The sequence below is a fragment of the Oncorhynchus keta genome, chromosome 3 (genome assembly GCF_023373465.1).
Source record: "Oncorhynchus keta strain PuntledgeMale-10-30-2019 chromosome 3, Oket_V2, whole genome shotgun sequence".
In the NCBI taxonomy this organism is placed as follows: domain Eukaryota; kingdom Metazoa; phylum Chordata; class Actinopteri; order Salmoniformes; family Salmonidae; genus Oncorhynchus; species Oncorhynchus keta.
Genome location: NC_068423.1, coordinates 19,271,655 through 19,294,651, shown reverse-complemented (window position 1 = coordinate 19,294,651; position 22,997 = coordinate 19,271,655). Strand labels below are relative to the sequence as shown.

The window sequence follows — 22,997 nt, the reverse complement described above, 5'->3', positions numbered from 1 at the left end:
ACACACACACAAAGCAACAGGTTGGTAGCTGCTGAACAACATAAAACAGGCTTGGTTCTGAACGTAACTCACCACCACTGGAATCTACTGATGACTACTAGGATCTACTGATCACCACTAGGATATACTGATGACCACTGGGATCTACTGATCACCACCTACAGGATCTATTGATCACCACTATGATCTACTGATCACCACTAGGATCGACTGATCACCACTAGGATATACTGATGACCACTGGGATCTACTGATCACCACCTACAGGATCTATTGATCACCACTATGATCTACTGATCACCACTAGGATCGACTGATCACCACTAGGATATACTGATGACCACTGGGATCTACTGATCACCACCTACAGGATCTATTGATCACCACTATGATCTATTGATCACCACTAGGATCGACTGATCACCACTAGGATATACTGATCACCACTAGGATCGACTGATCACCACTAGGATATACTGATGACCACTGGGATCTACTGATCACCACCTACAGGATCTATTGATCACCACTATGATCTACTGATCACCACTAGGATTGACTGATCACCCCTAGGATATACTGATGACCACTGGGATCTACTGATCACCACCTAAAGGATCTACTGATCACCACTAGGATCTATTGATCACCACTAGGATCTATTGATCACCACCTATAGGATCTACTGATCACCACTGGGATCTACTGATCACCACCTATAGTATCTATTGATCACCACCTACAGGATCTAATGATTACCACTAGGATCTACTGATCACCACTAGGATATACTGATCACCACTAGGATATACTGATGACCACTGGGATCTACTGATCACCACCTACAGGATCTATTGATCACCACTAGGATCGACTGATCACCACTAGGATATACTGATGACCACTGGGATCTACTGATCACCACCTACAGGATCTATTGATATCCACTATGATCTATTGATCACCACTAGGATCGACTGATCACCACTAGGATATACTGATGACCACCGGGATCTACTGATCACCACCTACAGGATATATTGATCACCACTATGATCCACTGATCACCACTAGGATCGACTGATCACCACTAGGATATACTGATCACTACCTACAGGATCTATTGATCACCACTATGATCTACTGATCACCACAAGGATCGACTGATCCCCCTAGGATATACTGATGACCACTGGGATCTACTGATCACCACCTACAGGATCTATTGATCACCACTATGATCTACTGATCACCACTAGGATCAACTGATCACCACTAGGATATACTGATGACCACTGGGATCTACTGATCACCACCTACAGGATATATTGATCACCACTATGATCTACTGATCACCACTAGGATCGACTGATCACCACTAGGATATACTGATGACCACTGGGATCTACTGATCACCACCTACAGGATCTATTGATCACCACTATGATCTATTGATCACCACTAGGATCGACTGATCACCACTAGGATCGACTGATCACCACTAGGATCTACTGATGACCACTGGGATCTACTGGTCACCACCTACAGGATCTATTGATCACCACTAGGATCGACTGATCACCCCTAGGATATACTGATCACCACTAGGATCGACTGATCACCACTAGGATATACTGATGACCACTGGGATCTACTGATCACCACCTACAGGATCTATTGATCACCACTATGATCTACTGATCACCACTAGGATTGACTGATCACCCCTAGGATATACTGATGACCACTGGGATCTATTGATCACCACCTACAGGATCTAATGATTACCACTAGGATCTACTGATCACCACTATGATCTATTTTTCGCCCCTAGGATCTATTAATCACCACTAGGATCTATTGATCACCACTAGGATCTACTGATCACCACAGAGTTGATCACAACTAGGATCTACTGATCACCACTAGGATCTACTGATCACCACTAGGATATACTGATGACCACTGGGATCTACTGATCACCACCTACAGGATCTATTGATCACCACTAGGATCGACTGATCACCACTAGGATATACTGATGACCACTGGGATCTACTGATCACCACCTACAGGATCTATTGATCACCACTATGATCTACTGATCACCACTAGGATCAACTGATCACCACTAGGATATACTGATGACCACTGGGATCTACTGATCACCACCTACAGGATCTATTGATATCCACTATGATCTATTGATCACCACTAGGATCGACTGATCACCACTAGGATATACTGATGACCACCGGGATCTACTGATCACCACCTACAGGATCTATTGATCACCACTAGGATCGACTGATCACCACTAGGATATACTGATCACTACCTACAGGATCTATTGATCACCACTATGATCTACTGATCACCACAAGGATAGACTGATCCCCCCTAGGATATACTGATGACCACTGGGATCTACTGATCACCACCTACAGGATCTATTGATCACCACCTACAGGATCTATTGATCACCACTAGGATCTACTGATCACCACAGAGTTGATCACAACTAGAGTCTACTGATCACCAGAGAGTTGATCACAACTCGGATCTGCTGATCACCACTATGATCTACTGATCACCACTAGGATCGACTGATCACCACTAGGATATACTGATGACCACTGGGATCTACTGATCACCACCTACAGGATCTATTGATCACCACTAGGATCGACTGATCACCCCTAGGATATACTGATGACCACTGGGATCTACTGATCACCACCTATAGGATCTATTGATCACCACTAGGATCTACTGATCACCACAGAGTTGATCACAACTAGAGTCTACTGATCACCAGAGAGTTGATCACAACTCGGATCTGCTGATCACCACTAGGATCGACTGATCACCACTAGGATCGACTGATCACCACTAGGATCTACTGATGACCACTGGGATCTACTGGTCACCACCTACAGGATCTATTGATCACCACTAGGATCGACTGATCACCCCTAGGATATACTGATCACCACCTATAGGATCTATTGATCACCACCCATAGGATCTACTGATCACCACTAGGATCTACTGATCACCACTAGGATCTACTGATCACCACCTATAGGATCTACTGATCACCACTAGGATCTACTGACCACTGGGATCTACTGATCACCACCTATACTATCTATTGATCACCACCTACAGGATCTACTGATCACCAATAGGATCTACTGATCACCAATATGATCTATTCATCACCACTAGGATCTATTAATCACCACTAGGATCTATTGATCACCACTAGGATCTACTGATCACCACCCATAGGATCAATTGATCACCACTAGGATCACCACTAGGATCTACTGATCACCACAGAGTTGATCACAACTAGGATCTACTGATCACCACTAGGATCTACTGATCACCACCTATAGGATCTACTGATCACCACCTATAGGATCTACTGATCACCACTGTGATCTATTGATCACCACTAGGATCTATTGATCATCACTAGGATCTATTGATCACCACTAGGATCTACTGATCACCACCTATAGGATCTACTGATCACCACTAGAATCTATTGATCACCACTAGGATCTATTCATCACCACTAGGATCTACTAATCACCACAGAGTTGATCACAACCAGGGTCAACTGATCACCAGAGAGTTGATCACAACTCGGATCTGCTGATCACCACTATGATCTACTGATCACCACTAGGATCTACTGATCACCACTAGGATCTACTGATAACCACGGAGTTGATCACCACTAGGATCTAGGAACAAGACAAGTTGCTTACCCAGTCAGAGAGACAAACAATACTGTATAGGAAAGGGAGAATGGATGGTGTAACAGTCATATTAGAGATACAGTGCTTTCAGAAAGTATTCACATCCCTTGACTTTTTCCACATTTTGTTGTGTTACAAAGTGGGATTAAAATGGATTTCATAAAAATTTTCTGTCAATGATTTACACAAAATACTCTGTAATGTCAAAGTGGTAGATTAACTAAAACATTTGTAAAACATTTAGGAAAAATAAAACACTAGTATATCTTGATTACGTAATTATTCAATCCCCTGAGTCAATAAATGTTACAATCACCTTTGGCAGCAATAATAGCTGAAAGTCTTTCTGGGTAGAGCTTTCCACACCTGGATTGTACAACATTTGCCCATTATTATTTTCAAAATTCTTCAAGCTCAAATTGGTTGTTGGTCATTGTTAGACAGCCATCTTCAGGTCTTGCCATAGATTTTCAAGCAGATTTAAGTCAAAACTTTAACTAGGCCACTCAGTAACATTCACTGTCTTCTTGGTAAGCAACTCCAGTGTATATTTGGCATTGTGTTTTAGATTATTGTCTTGCTGAATAGTGAATTCATCTCCCAGTGTCTGGTGGAAAGTAGAACAAAACAGGTTTTCCTCTAGGATTTTGCCTGTACTTAGCTTAAAAAAATGTATCCTGAAAAACGACCCAGTCCTTTATAATTATTCCAGAGTGGTGCAGTGTTCTAAGCACTAAAAAAATTAAAATACCCATAACATGATGCAGTCACCACTTTGCTTGAGAATATGGAGAGTGGTACTCAGTAAGGTGTTTGTATTGGATTTGCCCCAAAAACAACACTTTGTATTCAGAACAAAAAATGTATTGCTTTGCCACATTTTTTTATACAGTATTACTTTAATGACTTGTTACAAAAAGGATGCATGTTTTGGAATATGTTTTTTTTGTACATGCTTCCTTATTTTCACTCTGTCAATTAGGTTAGCATTGTTGAGTAACTACAATGTTGTCAATCCATCCTCAGTTTTCTCCAATCCCAGTCTCTAAACTCTGTAACTGTTTTAAAGTCCCATTGGACTCATGGTGAAATGCCTGAGTGGTTTCCTTCCTCTCTGGCAACTGAGTTAGGAAGGAAACCTGTATCTTTGTAGTGACTGGGTGTATTAATACACCATCCATAGTGTAATTAATACTTCACCATGCCCAAAGGGATATTCAATGTTCATTTTTTTGTTACCCATCTTCTTTGCAAGGCATTGGAAAAACCTCCCGGGTCTTTGTGGTTTAATCTGTGTTTGAAATGCACTGAGGGACCGGTAGTTTTACAATATTATTACTAAGCCACACATCGAAGGAGTTATGGCTGATGTCCAACAATTCCATTTCCTGTCTGCCTGCGAGTTGTAGCAGTGTTGTAACCCTTAACCTTTGCTTTCACAGCACTACCGGTGAAGACATTAGAATTCTACGGCGGAAAAGTGAATGCTCTGAGCCTGGTGTAGAGAAGGCCTGTGTAAAGCATGTTCTTGATGTGACTGATTCCTGGTTTTTATGTAATGATAATAAGAATACCTGCACCTTTAAATAGTGAGAATTGAGTTGACTGATCCTTGGAATTGAATTTAAGTGAACCAAATGTCATTCAAAATAGGCTGGCAATAGTTAACTGACTGATTTGAGAGTTGACTGCTGTTAAGAAATGTAGATAACATTAAAGAACTAAAGCAAATAAGGAAAAAGGTACTCCATTAATGAATGTGTGGACGCACACAATAACAGAATGATTGTGAATGAATGATTGTGAATGAATGATTGTGTGATTGTGAATGAATGATTGTGTGATTGTGAATGAATGATTGTGAATGAATGATTGTGTGATTGTGAATGAATGAATGATTGTGAATGAATGATTGTGAATGAATGATTGTGTGATTGTGAATGAATGATTGTGAATGAATGATTGTGTGATTGTGAATGAATGATTGTGAATGAATGATTGTGAATGAATGATTGTGTGATTGTGAATGAATGATTGTGAATGAATGATTGTGTGATTGTGAATGAATGATTGTGAATGAATGATTGTGTGATTGTGAATGAATGATTGTGAATGAATGATTGTGAATGAATGATTGTGAATGAATGATTGCATAATGATGAACTGTTTGAACAGTTATTCACATGTTGACACTTACAGGAATGGCAGACTATTTGCAGAGCCTGGCTACCTCATTATGCTGAAATGACTTCAACCACTTTCTGATCTCATTCATGGTCACAACATGGTGATGAATGACAAGATACAGTGGACAGCAGAGGATATGAAGGCACTTGAGAAACTTAAACAATGAATAACCCCTTGTTTAGGACTGCTGGACCACTTTAGACCATTTCATTTATTTGTGAGTGAGAAAAATGGTTATGTCATTTGTCCTTACACAGAATCACGTTGGGAAACAAGAGCCTGTTGCATACTACTCCAAGAGACTTGTCAGTGTGGCACGAACTGCCCATCCCACTCCAGCACGGCTGCATTCGTTACCAAAAGATGCATTTAACGATGTCCCACGTGACACTTAAACGAAGTGTCACATAGGAAAACTCTCCCCTGATTGGGACCCTTTATCCGGGATTGAAACTCTCAACAGTTTTCCATTGGCTCATCTATGACCTAGTAATCCTTCATTTTGTACTCTACTTATCATTGCTTGTGTTAAGAAACTTTGTGGCAAAACGGTTGATGCTGTACTCACTATGCCATTACTGACCACAGAAGATGAGGCCTTTACCCCACAGACTTGTTTCCCATGCCTGATTACATATCCGATGAGAACGATGCTAATCACAAGCATCGTAATGACAATGTCGAGCTGATGGCGCACCTGGTGCTTGACGAGGGTCGACACAGTGAGTCCATGCAACTTATTATGTGACTTGTTAAGCACATTTTTACTTACAAATTTGTCATAATAAAGGGGTTGAATACTTATTGACTCAAGACATTTGAATTTTTCATTTTATTAAATTTGTCAAATTTAGAAAAACATAATTCCACTTTGGCGTTATGGGCCATCGTGTGTAGGCCAGTGATAAAACAATCTCAATTGAATCACATTTAAATTCAGGCTGTAACAAAACAAAATGTGAAAAAAGTCAAGGGGTGTGAATACTTTCTGAAGGCACTGTATGGGTGTGTGGACACCTGCTCATCAAACATCTCATTCCAAAATCATGGAGTTGGAGTTTGTCCTGCTAGAACAACCTCCACTGTCCTGGGAAGGCTTTCCACTAGATGTTGGAAAATTGCTGTGGGGATTTGCTTCCATTCCGCCACAAGAGCATTAGTGTGGTCGGGCACTGATGTTGGGCGATTAGGCCTGTCTCGCAGTCGGCGTTCCAATTCATCCTAAAGGTGTTCGATGGGGTTGAGGTCAGGGCTCTGTGTAGGCCTGTCATCTTCTTCCACACCGATGTCCGACAAACCATTTCTGTTTGGAACTCGCTTTGTGCACAGGGGCATTGTGGCAGGGTAGCCTAGTGGTTAGAGCGTTGGACTAGTAACCGGAAGGTTGCAAGTTCAAACCCCTGAGCTTAACAAGGTACAAATCTGTCGTTCTGCCCCTGAACAGGCAGTTAACCCACTGCTCCTAGGCCGTCATTGAAAATAATAATTTGTTCTTAACTGACTTGCCTAGTTAAATAAAAGTAAAATAAAATAAAGTTGTCAGGCTGAAACAGGAAAGGGCCTTCCCCAAACTGTTATCACAAAGTTGGAAGCAAAGATTTGTCTAGAGGGTCATTGTATCCTGTAGCGTTAAGATTTCCCTTTACTGGAACTAAGGGGCCTAGCCCTAACCATGAAAAACAGCCCCAGACCATTATTCCTCCTACACCAAACTTTACAGTTGGCACTATGCATTGGGCAGGTAGCGTTCTCCTGGCATCTGCAAAACCCAGATTCCTCCGCTGGACTGACAGATGGTGAAGTGTGATTCATCCCTCCAGAGAACGCGTTTCTACTTACTCCAATGGCAACGAGTCCAATGGCGACAAGCTTTACACCACTCCAGCCGATGCTTGGCATTGTGCAGGGTGATCTTTGGCTTGACATGAAATGGCTCCCGAAAAAACGTTATTGTGCTGACGTTGCTTCCAGAGGCAGTTTGGAACTCGGTAGTGAGAGTTGGCCTACAACTTCGCGGCTGAGTTGTTTTTGCTCCTAGACATTTCTACTTCCCAATAAAATGACTTTACAGTGGAACGGGGCAGCTTTAGCAGTGAGCAACGGACTTGTTGGAAAGGTGGGCGTCCTATGACAGTACCACGTTGAAAGTCACTGAACTCTTCAGTAAGGCCATTCTACTGCCAATGTTTGTCTATGGAGATTGCATTGCTGTATGCACAATTTGATATACCTGTTAGCAACGGGTGGGGCTGAATACACTCTTTTGAAGGGGTGCCCACATACTTTTGTATATATAGTGTATGTGTGCGAGATGACATCACAATGTTACAAGGTAGGGTTTGGGTAAGGCCTTACCTTCGCTGCAGTCGTTGCCTTTGTAGCCGGTGTTGGTACAGTCGCAGACGGCCCTCATCTCGACAACAGAACACACCCCTCCGTTCTGACACTCGTGGGCTGGCCCACACCCGTCTCCCACGGTAACACCCTCCGATCCTTCCAGAACGGCCACCGATCCGTTGACGGTGACCCCAGCGAGCCAGCCAGCAAAAGAGGCGTGGTCTCTTACACCAGGGGAAGTGAGGCGGAGCGGAGAGGCATGGAGCTCTGGGGAAACCCCGCCCATAAACGTGTGGCTAAAAACGGTCATGTCTTTCCGTTTGCTCTTCACCTCCGCCCATCCCTCCATCTTTCCATCCACCTCAAGGCTTGTGTTCCTCCAGTCCCGTTTCACACGCACGGCATGCCAGTGGCCGTCGCTCACGGCAACCCCGGAACTCACCTCGGCTGGCTCGGCACAGAAGATGGAGAATCGTAGGCGGAGTTTTCCATGTAGCAACAAGAGTTCCAAGAAGTCGCAGAATCCTTCGTCGTCAAGGTAAAGCAGCAGCCCGTCCGCGCTGTGAGTTCTAACGCTGAACGACAGAATGCTCTCGCAGCACGCGTTCCACACCGGGAACCGCCCCCACTGTCCCGAAACCCCTCCAAACTCTAGCACCTCCCCTCTGGATCCCCCAAGGCTACAGAGGCACAGCCAGACACATAGCAGGGGGGCCGCGGCCCCCACACACACCGCCATCACACACACGCGCACACACATACACACACCGCACACACACACACACACGCAGGCTAGAGCTGGGCAGCACAACCTACTCTACAGCTCATGGTGCGAACACCATTCCTAGCACCCTAAAGTCTTCTTAGAGCTGTTCCTAGCACCCTACAGTCTTTTTAGAGCCGTTCCTAGCACCCTACAGTCTTCTTGGGGGCCTTCGTAGCAACCTACAGTCTTCTTGGGGGACTTCGTAGCAACCAACAGTCTTCTTGGGGTCCTTCCTAGCACCTTACACCCTCCATAGACGGTTCCTCTGACTGCCAGTCACGTGGTGCTAGAGCTCTGTGTTTCTAGTTCTAGTCTTCTATAGTCTATCTGCTAGTCTGTGTCTCCTCCTTCCTCCTCCCTCGTCTTCCTTCAATGGTGTGTGTGTGTGTTAGAGAAATGACGAGTGCAGCATGGGATCCATATCGGTGCCTTCGTTAGTTCCTGTTCCCCTCAGAGAGAGAGAATACACCGCCACACACCGTCAGCAGACGGAGCATCTCCCCCGAGGTTCTCTCTCTCAGCGGGGTCGTGGGTTCAGCGCTGTGAATGTATGTCCCTCACAGCCGTGTCATCGCTCTTTTCTTTCCAGTGACCTACAGAGGGAAGGGACAGCATTATCAGCCTGGGTCAGATACACTGCACGTGCACACACACACACACACACACACACACACACACACACACACACACACACACACACACACACACACACACACACACACACACACACACACACACACACACACACACACACACACACACACACACACACACACACAGTCTTCCCAGACAGTCTCATACCACCCACTACCACCGTGTAATATACCAGTGGGTCTTTTCAGGAATAAGTTAGTTACAGAATATCCAGATGCATGTCATGTGTTGTGTAGAATATATATTATTGTCAGTCAAGTAAAACAGGCACTTATTTCAGTTCTACTTATTGCATTTCTATCTACAAACGTTTTGAACGTTTAACAACACTGAAACCAAACACCTCCAAAAAGGCAAAATATTTTAACACTCCAATATGAACACTTCGTGCCTCAGCAAGTGCTTTCGAAGCGCAACAAATAAGTTAATCGTGCGATGCGGAGGATGACTCAAATGCGCCTCATTTATCGAATGAACCCCCTTTTCACACCATAGGAGAAGGCAGTTTACACACGCTCGCCTCTCCTGCGCCTGACCATGAACTACGTTAACGTGGTTGACATTAGGGTTCCAAATCACAGTATTGATAGACTCGGTAAAATGAGAGCGATTTAAATATCGATTGTCGATCTGCGGCCATTCTTCTTCCTCTTCTAAAAAACTGTATCAATGTGTGTGTGCGTGTGCTATTCATCTCCTCTTGTGAGCTCGAGCTCCCAGTTACACCGGGTTTCCATCTACCCCACCTGCGCGTGAGAATCAATATACTGAAAACACAGGCCGGAGAAAAATGCCTTATTAGGCTATTACAATTAAATAGGTAGGCTATATATAGACTAAACCAAAGCTCTAGTATAATGCACACACCGAGATAAAAATGTCCCATCCTACCTTACACACACATCTTCTGGTCGTTTTTACTGTGGCTACTCATCGATTTTCTCAATTTCATCTGATAACAATCACCACGTTGTGAGAGGACATGACAGCAACCAAACCTTTCATTGGCAAATACCCGTTTGATAGCCCTACCGAAACCAGAACAATCGCAGCCACTTCTCGATCAAACAGCCCGGTGGTAGCAAACGCATCTCTTACTCACTCACTCGCTCTCTCTCTTTACCCTGGAGGAGAAGGTGCAGTCTGCTGCTCCGTGCGTCACGTGGCTAATGGAGGGTGAGAAAAGGAGGAGAGGATGGGCGGGGCCGCTCTGCTGCGGCACCTTGGACAGCGCGCTCACTGTCTGAAACACGATTAACGGAGAGGACCGAATACGGCGGGAACTTCCGAGTCATTACCCTTCGCTATGATAATGACTGTCGGTGTGATGATAAAATAATTGCAAATATTCCAAGGTGATTAATGGTTAATCATGAATTAATCATTGATTATTACAGCGAGAAGTCTGAACCGGGAGAACATCCATGGTTCGAAATGGAAAACCGTGGGAGAAAAACGACAACCGTGTTTCTACATCATGCTCCAGCAGCGATCCCCCCTCTGCTTCTGCCATCAATTATCTCTCTGGCTTCTTTCTCTCCCAATCTTAAACTTGATCTCCATATGGACACCGTGAGAGGTGTGTATTTCCTGGGCTGTGCATCTGTTCCAGAGGGGGAATCCCCAGCTGAATCCTGTCCGTCAGAACGGTCTCTCTGGGTACCATACCACATCTGCTGCCCACTCTCTGGAGCAGCAAGATCTCAAAGTTCCCCTTAGAAATTCGACATATGGATGAACGTCAATAGTTGACGCATACATTCCCGCCGTGGTTACAGGGTTGAAATACAAACAACTCAAAGGTTAACAGTTTAGAGATTAATTTCGAGTGGTTAAGGTGATGGCTGTGGTTTGGGGAACACTTAAAATTAAAATAATTAAAAGCAAGACTCATTTTCTCACAGCTTGGTGGTCTAAACAACCGTTCTGACTCTGAACAGCAGTTTGTTTTAGATCCTACATTGACCTGATCACTAGGAAGTCTATTTATAGTGATCAGGCTGCTCTGGAGCCTGCTGCTGCATGCACAGCTGCACACAAACATTCAATTGTGTTCCTATTCATGCTGTATTCACACCATTGCCCTGCAGCCATTTTGATATGAGAATTCCTGGTGAACTAGTGGGCCAGGAAGTGGAAAGGCTGTTTTGACGGGTAATGAAATGTCTATGTGGCCACAGCCTTTTATAGACTCCCGATATTGTCTACCTCTCTTCCGCCTCTCTCCCTGGAGCTCCCTCCTTCCATTCCTCTCCCCCTCTCTCCCTGGAGCTCCCTCCTTCCATTCCTCTCCCCCTCTCTCCCTGGAGCTCCCTCCTTCCATTCCTCTCCCCCTCTCTCCCTGGAGCTCCCTCCTTCCATTCCTCTCCCCCTCTCTCCCTGGAGCTCCCTCCTTCCATTCCTCTCCCCTCTCTCCCTGGAGCTCCCTCCTTCCATTCCTCCGCCCCTCTCCCTGTCCCTCCTTCCAGCCTCCGCCCCTTCCCCTGGATTCCTTCCATTCCCCTCCCCTCTCCCTGGAGCTCCCTCCTTCCATTCCTCCGCCCCTCTCTCCCTGGAACTCCCTCCTTCCATTCCTTCGCCCCTCTCTCCCTGGAGCTCCCTCCTTCCATTCCTCTCCCCCTCTCTCCCTGGAGCTCCCTCCTTCCATTCCTCTCCCCCTCTCTCCCTGGAGCTCCCTCCTTCCATTCCTCCGCCCCTCTGTCCCTGGAGCTCCCTCCTTCCATTCCTTCGCCCCTCTCTCCCTGGAGCTCCCTCCTTCCATTCCTCCGCCCCTCTCTCCCTGGAGCTCCCTCCTTCCATTCCTCCGCCCCTCTTCCTCTCCCTACTCCCCACTTCCTCTCCCCCTCTCTCCCTGGAGCTCCCTCCTTCCATTCCTCCGCCCCTCTTCCTCTCCCCCTCTCTCCCTGGAGCTCCCTCCTTCCATTCCTCCGCCCCTCTCTCCCTGGAGCTCCATCCTTCCATTCCTCCGCCCCTCTTCCTCTCCCTACTCCCCACTTCCTCTCCCCCTCTCTCCCTGGAGCTCCCTCCTTCCATTCCTCCGCCCCTCTTCCTCTCCCTACTCCCCACTTCCTCTCCCCCTCTCTCCCTGGAGCTCCCTCCTTCCATTCCTCCGCCCCTCTTCCTCTCCCCCTCTCTCCCTGGAGCTCCCTCCTTCCATTCCTCCGCCCCTCTTCCTCTCCCTCCTTCCATTCCTCCGCCCCTCTTCCTCTCCCCCTCTCTCCCTGGAGCTCCCTCCTTCCATTCCTCCGCCCCTCTTCCTCTCCCTACTCCCCACTTCCTCTCCCCCTCTCTCCCTGGAGCTCCCTCCTTCCATTCCTCCACCCCTCTCTCCCTGGAGCTCCCTCCTTCCATTCCTCCGCCCCTCTTCCTCTCCCTACTCCCCACTTCCTCTCCCCCTCTGTCCCTGGAGCTCCCTCCTTCCATTCCTCCGCCCCTCTTCCTCTCCCCCTCTCTCCCTGGAGCTCCCTCCTTCCATTCCTCCGCCCCTCTTCCTCTCCCTACTCCCCACTTCCTCTCCCCCTCTCTCCCTGGAGCTCCCTCCTTCCATTCCTCCACCCCTCTCTCCCTGGAGCTCCCTCCTTCCATTCCTCCGCCCCTCTTCCTCTCCCTACTCCCCACTTCCTCTCCCCCTCTGTCCCTGGAGCTCCCTCCTTCCATTCCTCCGCCCCTCTTCCTCTCCCCCTCTCTCCCTGGAGCTCCCTCCTTCCATTCCTCCGCCCCTATTCCTCTCCCTACTCCCCACTTCCTCTCCCCCTCTGTCCCTGGCGCTCCCTCCTTCCATTCCTCCACCCCTCTTCCTCTCCCTCCCTGCCTCCTTCTCTCTGACAGGCTGACAGTGAGAAGTAACCCCTGACTCTATGCCCACTCAGCAGAGAGAAGGTCAGGGCACACTGTTCGTGTATGTGTTATTGTGTGTGTGTGTGTGTGTGTGTGTGTGTGTGTGTGTGTGTGTGTGTGTGTGTGTGTGTGTGTGTGTGTGTGTGTATGTCTATGTGCATATGTGTTTATGTGAACTGCCGGCTGAGAGAAAATACTGCCAAAAATAAAACTTCAGTTGTCAGCATACAGAGTGTGTGTTTGAGGCTGTGAATCTGTGTGTGTTAGAATGTGTGTCTGTTGTCTGTGTATCTGTGTGTGTTAGGGTGAGTGTCTGTGTGTTACAGTGAGTGTCTGTGTGTTACAGTGAGTGTCTGTGTGTGTTACAGTGAGTGTCTGTGTGTGTTACAGTGAATGTCAGTGTGTGTTACAGTGAGTGTCTGTGTGTGTTACAGTGAGTGTCTGTGTGTGTTTACAATGAGTGTCTGTGTGTGTTACAGTGAATGTCAGTGTGTGTTACAATGAGTGTCTGTGTGTGTTACAGTGAGTGTCTGTGTGTTACAGTGAGTGTCAGTGTATGTTACAATGAGTGTCTGTGTGTGTTACAATGAGTGTCTGTGTGTGTTACAGTGAGTGTCTGTGTGTGTTACAGTGAGTGTCTGTGTGTTACAGTGAATGTCTGTGTGTGTTACAGTGAGTTCCTGTGTGTGTTACAGTGAGTTCCTGTGTGTGTGTTAGTGTGTGTGTGTGAATGCCTGGTGTTTAGCGGTGCTCTGGTCTATATGGGTCAGACAGACACTCCCACTCTCAAAGACTCAATGGGTCACAGAGGGATGGGGAGAGAGAGAGACAGAGAGAGAGGTGTGTGTGTGGTAGAGGTCATCCTTCTTCTACCGAACTCATTTATAATGATAATATGGCCCTGACATTAGAGAATGATTGCAAGTTCCAGGAGCAAATAACATTAAACACACACACACACAGGTATATATCTATTGTTCATTACAACCTTCTACAGACATTACTATTGATCACCTGACCAACAGATGGAGACTGACAGCAGAGCAGATTGACTTGTTTGTGTATCGGTGAGTCCTAATGGAAAGGCTACAGATTGATAGTTATAGTTCCTCAGGCCACTGAGCCACCTACAGGTATATATTCAGAACCAGTCCAAAGTTTGGACACACGTACTCATTTAAGGGCTTTTCTTTATTTGTACTATTTTAGACATTGTAGAATAATAGTGAAGACATAAAAACTATGAAATAACACATGGAATTATGTAGTAACCAAAATATTTGGGATTCTTCAAGTAGCCACCCTAATATGGAGTCATATTTCTTCTACCAGTTCAATAATTGCACACTCCAGGGAGAAGGGGAAGTGAATGAGTGCACACTCCAGGGAGAAGGGGAAGTGAATGAGTGCACACTCCAGGGAGAAGGGGAAGTGAATGAGTGCACACTCCAGGGAGAAGGGGAAGTGAACGAGTGCACACTTCAGGGAGAAGGGGAAGTGAATGAATGCACACTTCAGGAAGGGGAGAAGGGCAAGAAGGGGAAGTGAATGAGTGCACACTCCAGGGAGAAGGAGAAGTGAATGAGTGCCACTTCAGCAAGAAGGGGAAGTGAATGATTGCACACTCCAGGGAGAAGGGGAAGTGAATGAGTGCACACTCCAGGTAGAAGGGGAAGTGAATGAGTGCACACTTCAGGGAGAAGGGGAAGTGAATGAGTGCACACTTCAGGGAGAAGGGGAAGTGAATGAGTGCACACTCCAGGGAGAAGGGGAAGTGAATGAGTGCGCACTTCAGGGAGAAGGGGAAGTGAATGAGTGCACACTCCAGGGAGAATGGGAAGTGAATGAGTGCGCACTCCAGGGAGAATGGGAAGTGAATGAGTGCACACTCCAGGGAGAAGGGGAAGTGCATGAGTGCACACTCCAGGGAGAAGGGGAAGTGCATGAGTGCACACTCCAGGGAGAAGGGGAAGTGAATGAGTGCACACTCCAGGGAGAAGGGGAAGTGAATGAGTGCACACTCCAGGGAGAAGGGGAAGTGAATGAGTGCACACTCCAGGGAGAAGGGGAAGTGAGTGCACACTCCAGGGAGAAGGGGAAGTGAATGAGTGCACACTCCAGGGAGAAGGGGAAGTGAATGAGTGCACACTTCAGGGAGAAGGGGAAGTGAATGAGTGCACACTCCAGGGAGAAGGGGAAGTGAATGAGTGCACACTCCAGGGAGAAGGGGAAGTGAATGAGTGCACACTCCAGGGAGAAGGGGAAGTGAATGAGTGCACACTTCAGCGAGAAGGGGAAGTGAGTGACTGCACACTTCAGCAAGAAGGGGAAGTGAATGAGTGCACACTCCAGGGAGAAGGGGAAGTGAATGAGTGCACACTCCAGGGAGAAGGGGAAGTGAATGAGTGCACACTTCAGCAAGAAGGGGAAGTGAATGAGTGCACAGGCAAGAAGGGGAAGTGAATGAGTGCACACATCAGCAAGAAGGGGAAGTGAGTGACTGCACACTTCAGCAAGAAGGGGAAGTGAATGAGTGCACACTCCAGGGAGAAGGGGAAGTGAATGAGTGCACACTCCAGGGAGAAGGGGAAGTGAATGAGTGCACACCTCAGCAAGAAGGGGAAATGAATGAGTGCACACATCAGCAAGAAGGGGAAGTGAGTGACTGCACACTTCAGCAAGAAGGGGAAGTGAATGAGTGCACACTCCAGGGAGAAGGGGAAGTGAATGAGTGCACACTCCAGGGAGTAGGGGAAGTGAATGAGTGCACACTTCAGCAAGAAGGGGAAGTGAATGAGTGCACACTCCAGGGAGAAGGGGAAGTGAATGAGTGCACACTCCTGGGAGAAGGGGAAGTGAATGAGTGCACACTTCAGGGAGAAGGGGAAGTGAACGAGTGCACACTTCAGGGAGAAGGGGAAGTGAATGAGTGCACACTTCAGGAGAAGGGGAAGTGAATGAGTGCACACTTCAGCAAGAAGGGGAAGTGAATGAGTGCACACTTCAGCAAGAAGGGGAAATGAATGAGTGCACACATCAGCAAGAAGGGGAAGTGAGTGAGTGCACACTTCAGCAAGAAGGGGAAGTGAATGAGTGCACACTCCAGGGAGAAGGGGAAGTGAATGAGTGCACACTTCAGGGAGAAGGGGAAGTGAACGAGTGCACACTTCAGCAAGAAGGGGAAGTGAATGAGTGCACACTCCAGGGAGAAGGGGAAGTGAATGAGTGCACACTTCAGCGAGAAGGGGAAGTGAATGAGTGCACACTCCAGGGAGAAGGAGAAGTGAATGAGTGCACACTTCAGCTAGAAGGGGAAGTGAATGAGTGCACACTCCAGGGAGAAGGGGAAGTGAATGAGTGCACACTCCAGGGAGAAGGGGAAGTGAATGAGTGCACACTCCAGGGAGAAGGGGAAGTGAATGAGTGCACACTTCAGGGAGAAGGGGAAGTGAATGAGTGCACACTCCAGGGAGAAGGGGAAGTGAATGAGTGCACACTCCAGGGAGAATTGGAAGTGAATGAGTGCACACTCCAGGGAGAAGGGGAAGTGAATGAGTGCACACTTCAGGGAGAAGGGGAAGTGAATGAGTGCACACTCAGGGAGAAGGAATGAGTGCACACTCCAGGGAGAAGGGGAAGTGAATGAGTGCACACTTCAGCGAGAAGGGGAAGTGAATGAGTGCACACTTCAGCAAGAAGGGGAAGTGAATGAGTGCACACTCCAGGGAGAAGGGGATGTGAATGAGTGCACACTCCAGGGAGAAGGGGAAGTGAATGAGTGCACACTTCAGCAAGAAGGGGAAGTGAATGAGTGCACACTCCAGGGAGAAGGGGAAGTGAATGAGTGCACACTTCAGCAAGAAGGGGAAGTGAGTGACTGCACACTTCAGCAAGAAGGGGAAGTGAATGAGTGCACACTTCAGCAAGAAGGGGAAATGAATGAGTGCACACTCCAGGGAGAAGGGGAAGTGAATGAGTGCACACTCCAGGGAGAAGGGGAAGTGAATGAGTGCACACTCCAGGGAGAAGGGGAAGTGAATGAGTGCACACCTCAGCAAGAAGGGGAAATGAATGAGTGCACACATCAGCAAGAAGGGAAGTGAGTGACTGCACACTTCAGCAAGAAGGGGTGAATGAGTGCACACTCCAGGGAGAAGGGGAAGTGAATGAGTGCACACTCCAGGGAGTAGGGAAGTGAATGAGTGCACACTTCAGCAAGAAGGGGAAGTGAATGAGTGCACACTCCAGGAGAAGGGGAAGTGAATGAGTGCACACTCCAGGGAGAAGGGGAAGTGAATGAGTGCACACTTCAGGGAGAAGGGGAAGTGAACGAGTGCACACTTCAGGGAGAAGGGAAGTGAATGAGTGAACTTCAGGGAGAAGGGGAAGTGAACGAGTGCACACTTCAGCAAGAAGGGGAGAATGAGTGCACACTCCAGGGAAAGGGAAGTGAATGAGTGCACACTTCAGGAGAAGGGGAAGTGAATGAGTGCACACTCAGGGAGAAGGAGAAGTGAATGAGTGCACACTTCAGCTAGAAGGAAGTGAATGGTACACACTCCAGGGAGAAGGGGAAGTGAATGAGTGCACACTCAGGGAGAATTGGAAGTGAATGAGTGCACACTCCAGGGAGAAGGGGAAGTGAATGAGTGCACACTTCAGCAAGAAGGGGAAGTGAATGAGTGCACACATCAGGGAAGTGAATGACTGCACACTTCAGCAAGAAGGGGAAGTGAATGAGTGCACACTCCAGGGAGAAGGGGAAGTGAATGAGTGCACACTTCAGCGAGAAGGGGAAGTGAGTGACTGCACACTTCAGCAAGAAGGGGAAGTGAATGAGTGCACACTCCAGGGAGAAGGGGAAGTGAATGAGTGCACACTCCAGGGAGAAGGGGAAGTGAATGAGTGCACACTTCAGCAAGAAGGGGAAGTGAATGAGTGCACACATCAGCAAGAAGGGGAAGTGAGTGACTGCACACTTCAGCAAGAAGGGGAAGTGAATGAGTGCACACTCCAGGGAGAAGGGGAAGTGAATGAGTGCACACTCCAGGGAGAAGGGGAAGTGAATGAGTGCACACCTCAGCAAGAAGGGGAAATGAATGAGTGCACACATCAGCAAGAAGGGGAAGTGAGTGACTGCACACTTCAGCAAGAAGGGGAAGTGAATGAGTGCACACTCCAGGGAGAAGGGGAAGTGAATGAGTGCACACTCCAGGGAGTAGGGGAAGTGAATGAGTGCACACTTCAGCAAGAAGGGGAAGTGAATGAGTGCACACTCCAGGGAGAAGGGGAAGTGAATGAGTGCACACTCCAGGGAGAAGGGGAAGTGAATGAGTGCACACTTCAGGGAGAAGGGGAAGTGAACGAGTGCACACTTCAGGGAGAAGGGGAAGTGAATGAGTGCACACTCCAGGGAGAAGGAAGTGAATGAGTGCACACTCCAGGGAGAAGGGGAAGTGAATGAGTGCACACTTCAGGGAGAAGGGGAAGTGAATGAGTGCACACTCCAGGGAGAAGGGGAAGTGAATGAGTGCACACTCCAGGGAGAAGTGGAAGTGAATGAGTGCACACTCCAGGGAGAAGGGGAAGTGAATGAGTGCACACTTCAGGGAGAAGGGGAAGTGAATGAGTGCACACTCCAGGGAGAAGGGGAAGTGAATGAGTGCACACTCCAGGGAGAAGGGGAAGTGAATGAGTGCACACTTCAGCGAGAAGGGGAAGTGAATGAGTGCACACTCCAGGGAGAAGGGGAAGTGAATGAGTGCACACTCCAGGGAGAAGGGGAAGTGAATGAGTGCACACTTCAGGGAGAAGGGGAAGTGAATGAGTGCACACTTCAGGGAGAAGGGGAAGTGAATGAGTGCACACTCCAGGGAGAAGGGGAAGTGAATGAGTGCACACTCCAGGGAGAAGGGGAAGTGAATGAGTGCACACTCCAGGGAGAAGGGGAAGTGAATGAGTGCACACTCCAGGGAGAAGGGGAAGTGAATGAGTGCACACTCCAGGGAGAAGGGGAAGTGAATGAGTGCACACTCCAGGGAGAAGGGGAAGTGAATGAGTGCACACTTCAGGGAGAAGGGGAAGTGAACGAGTGCACACTTCAGGGAGAAGGGGAAGTGAATGAGTGCACACTTCAGGGAGAAGGGGAAGTGAATGAGTGCACACTTCAGGGAGAAGGGGAAGTGAATGAGTGCACACTTCAGGGAGAAGGGGAAGTGAATGAGTGCACACTTCAGGGAGAAGGGGAAGTGAATGAGTGCACACTTCAGGGAGAAGGGGAAGTGAATGAGTGCACACTTCAGGGAGAAGGGGAAGTGAATGAGTGCACACTTCAGGGAGAAGGGGAAGTGAATGAGTGCACACTTCAGGGAGAAGGGGAAGTGAATGAGTGCACACTTCAGGGAGAATGGGAAGTGAATGAGTGCACACTTCAGGGAGAAGGGGAAGTGAATGAGTGCACACTCCAGGGAGTAGGGGAAGTGAATGAGTGCACACTTCAGGGAGAAGGGCTGTCTGGGCCAAAGAGATGTGTATATCTACAAGAAGTGCCCTATTTTTCTGTGTGTGTGTGTGTGTGTGTGTGTGTGTGTGTGTGTGTGTGTGTGTGTGTGTAGGCTGATGAGTTGATGATACTATCACAGAGACGTAGCAGATCAAAGCGCTACCATGGTGACGCCAGCAGCACTCTGTTTAGCTACTCATTTAATTATCTTTATCTGTTCCGAACAAAGTGGCTGAAAGCACACACTCACTCTCTCTCTCTCTCTCTCTCTCTCTCTCTCTCTCTCTCTCTCTCTCTCTCTGTCTCTCTCTCTCTCTCTCTCTCTCTCTCTCTCTCTCTCTCTCTCTCTGTATGTCTCTCTCTCTCTCTCTCTCTGTATGTCACACCTGTATCTTTATCTGTTCAAGGGTTAGGTAGTGGCGTGTTGAAAGGAGAGGGTGTGTCAAAAGAATAGGTAGTGGGCGTGTTGAAAGGAGAGGGTGTGTCAAAAGGATAGGTAGTGGGCGTGTTGAAAGGAGAGGGTGTGTCAAAAGGATAGGTAGTGGGCGTGTTGAAAGGAGAGGGTGTGTCAAAAGGATAGGTAGTGGGCGTGTTGAAAGGAGAGGGTGTGTCAAAAGGATAGGTAGTGGCGTGTTGAAAGGAGAGGGTGTGTCAAAAGGATAGGTAGTGGGCATGTTGAAAGGAGTGAGGTGTGTCCTCTGCTATAGGGTATGTCCTCTGCTATAGGGTAGACAGTTTCGACTGAGCTGTGCTTTTTCCTCTATTTCTTACCATGTATCTATCCTACATTGAGCTACCACACCGCAAGACTTCGGACTTCTGTTTTTAAGCCAGAGGAAGAGTCGTATTTCACTGTTATTTTTTTCACTAATAATTGTACCTTTTCAGTTATAAAATTGACGATAACATGTTTTATTTAAAGTACTGATGATGCGTGTACTGTTTCTTCATGCGTGGTATGCGTGTGCTTACTGTGACTGTCACAAGGTAGCTACTTCCCATGCCATTGCTGGACAGTAGTGCTTGTCAAGCAGGAGCTAAGGCCACTGTGTCCTGGTGCTGTTCACATTCCTGCCTTCCCCATTGAGTAGCCTGTATGTGCATGTATAAAGGTGACATCTAGATGGTTATCAATAGTAGTTATTTCTTGTGTAGATCGCTATCCTATTTGAAATAAAATCATGTGAAGGAAAAAAATTGTCCGCGTTTGATTACCGCCGGTGACTATGACACCGAATAGGAAGCTTCCTACTGGGCATCACAATCAGGTCACTACGCATGTCCATACAACACCAGGGCACTGATCACCGCTTATTGACTTGTCATGCAGCCCGATCAGCCACGCAAAAGAGGTCTTGAGTGCCAACAAATCTGCCCGATTAGCTGATTCGCTTTCATACATCCACTCCTTTCGACGCAGCCACTCGCCCATAAGTCGTATCGCCATATTGGCCTGCAGCGATCCATATTTGGAAAGAGGCGGGGTTTATGACTTTGTGGCTGTGGTAACTAGTGACACTCACAGCCTTCTTTCTTCTCTTCCAGAGACCATTGTGATAGTCTCGCTGCCTACCTCTGAGTCCCTCCTCCTCTCTCCATCTGTCTCTAATCTATGTTACTCTTTCTCGTCCCATCGCCAGGTTGCTAGGTAACTGTGGTCCTTTGATCTAAAAGAGCAGGATGACAGGCACACATAATTGTGATGAAACACACACACACACACACACACACACACACACACACACACACACACACACACACACACACACACACACACACACACACACACACACACACACACACACACACACACACATAACCTTCACATACCTTCATTCAAATTGCACCGTTGACACAAAACGATGAACACGAGGGAGGGGAAGAGAGAGGAGAGAAGGAGGGAGTACGGGAGAGAGAAAAGGGAGAGAGGTAGAGGAAGAAAGAGATGGGTGGTTGGGAGATTGATGCAGCACTTTTTCCATATTGATACAGATTTCCCAGGGCCTGTATCCACAAAGCGTCTCCGAGTAGAAAATTGGTCATCAGTGCTGAGAATAGAGACGTTTTACTCCTACTCTTAAGGGTAAAAATAAAAGCTATGCATGAAGCCTCTTTAGTCATAGTCGACAGATATTTAGGAGACCTCATGAGCTGTCCTAACCCTTTAAAGAGTTATCAGCAGGTATCTTGATAACAGAAAAATGCAGTGAGTCAATGGTTCCTGCGCCACATGCAATTGCTTTGGAGTTGTTCAAATAATGTTTTGATATTTCTACATAATCCATAAATAATCACAGTATCTCTTGTACCAATGACAATGATTTCACGAGGCCTATTTCACATGATGTTTCTAAATACTTAGAACAAATAGGCTGATTAAATGTTTTTCTTTTGATTATTTAATTAACTATGTTATTTCAAGTTATCCCTTTGGAGTGCAATATCACGTTGTTAAAGAAATATTCCTAAATTGGGAATGCCCTAAAATTGGGCAAATTTAGACATCTTGGGCTTTTGTTAACTTTGATTGTGGTTGATGAAAATGACAGACCTTTCAAACACTGTATGCAACATCGTTTGAAACATTATAGGCAAGTGACTTGATGCCAACTGTGTGTTGATAACGGTAATATTGTCAAAATTCTGCTTTTAACAACCATGAGAATTGGTTACGGCAACATTATATCAATTGTTTTACCATTTGATGTAGTCACATCCACCGTGGTTGCCTGCTATAGTGTTCGTAGCTGGCGACGCCTCATTGTGATTGGTTATTCCCCATCATTTGCAACAATGTCCACGAGCATCTTAACTATTTTTCCTTTGCGGTACCTCAAACTGTCGTGATTACCAGCTGAGAAACTTTCATGAATTGATTTTACTCCTGGCTCAGAGTTTGTCTGGGCAGTGTCTTAACATCATCCTAAAACCTACTCTGAGC

The 22,997-nt window shown here is 47.1% G+C and overlaps 1 protein-coding gene across 22 annotated transcripts in view; it reads right to left on the bottom strand.

The window, feature by feature from the left end:
* Positions 1-22,997, bottom strand: part of LOC118363428 (neurexin-1a-like) — a 99,764-nt gene that overhangs the window by 72,226 nt on the left and 4,541 nt on the right. For 19 of the 22 annotated variants that reach the window (XM_052491915.1, XM_052491944.1, XM_052491949.1 and 16 more), the window contains exons 1-2: positions 10,609-10,834; positions 8,316-9,656 (exon numbers count right to left, since the gene is read on the bottom strand). In XM_052491915.1, coding sequence (XP_052347875.1) covers positions 8,316-9,057 — 742 coding nt within the window. In that variant the 5' untranslated portion in view covers positions 9,058-9,656; positions 10,609-10,834. The other 3 variants (XM_052491930.1, XM_052491940.1, XM_052491919.1) reach the window with 3 other exon arrangements.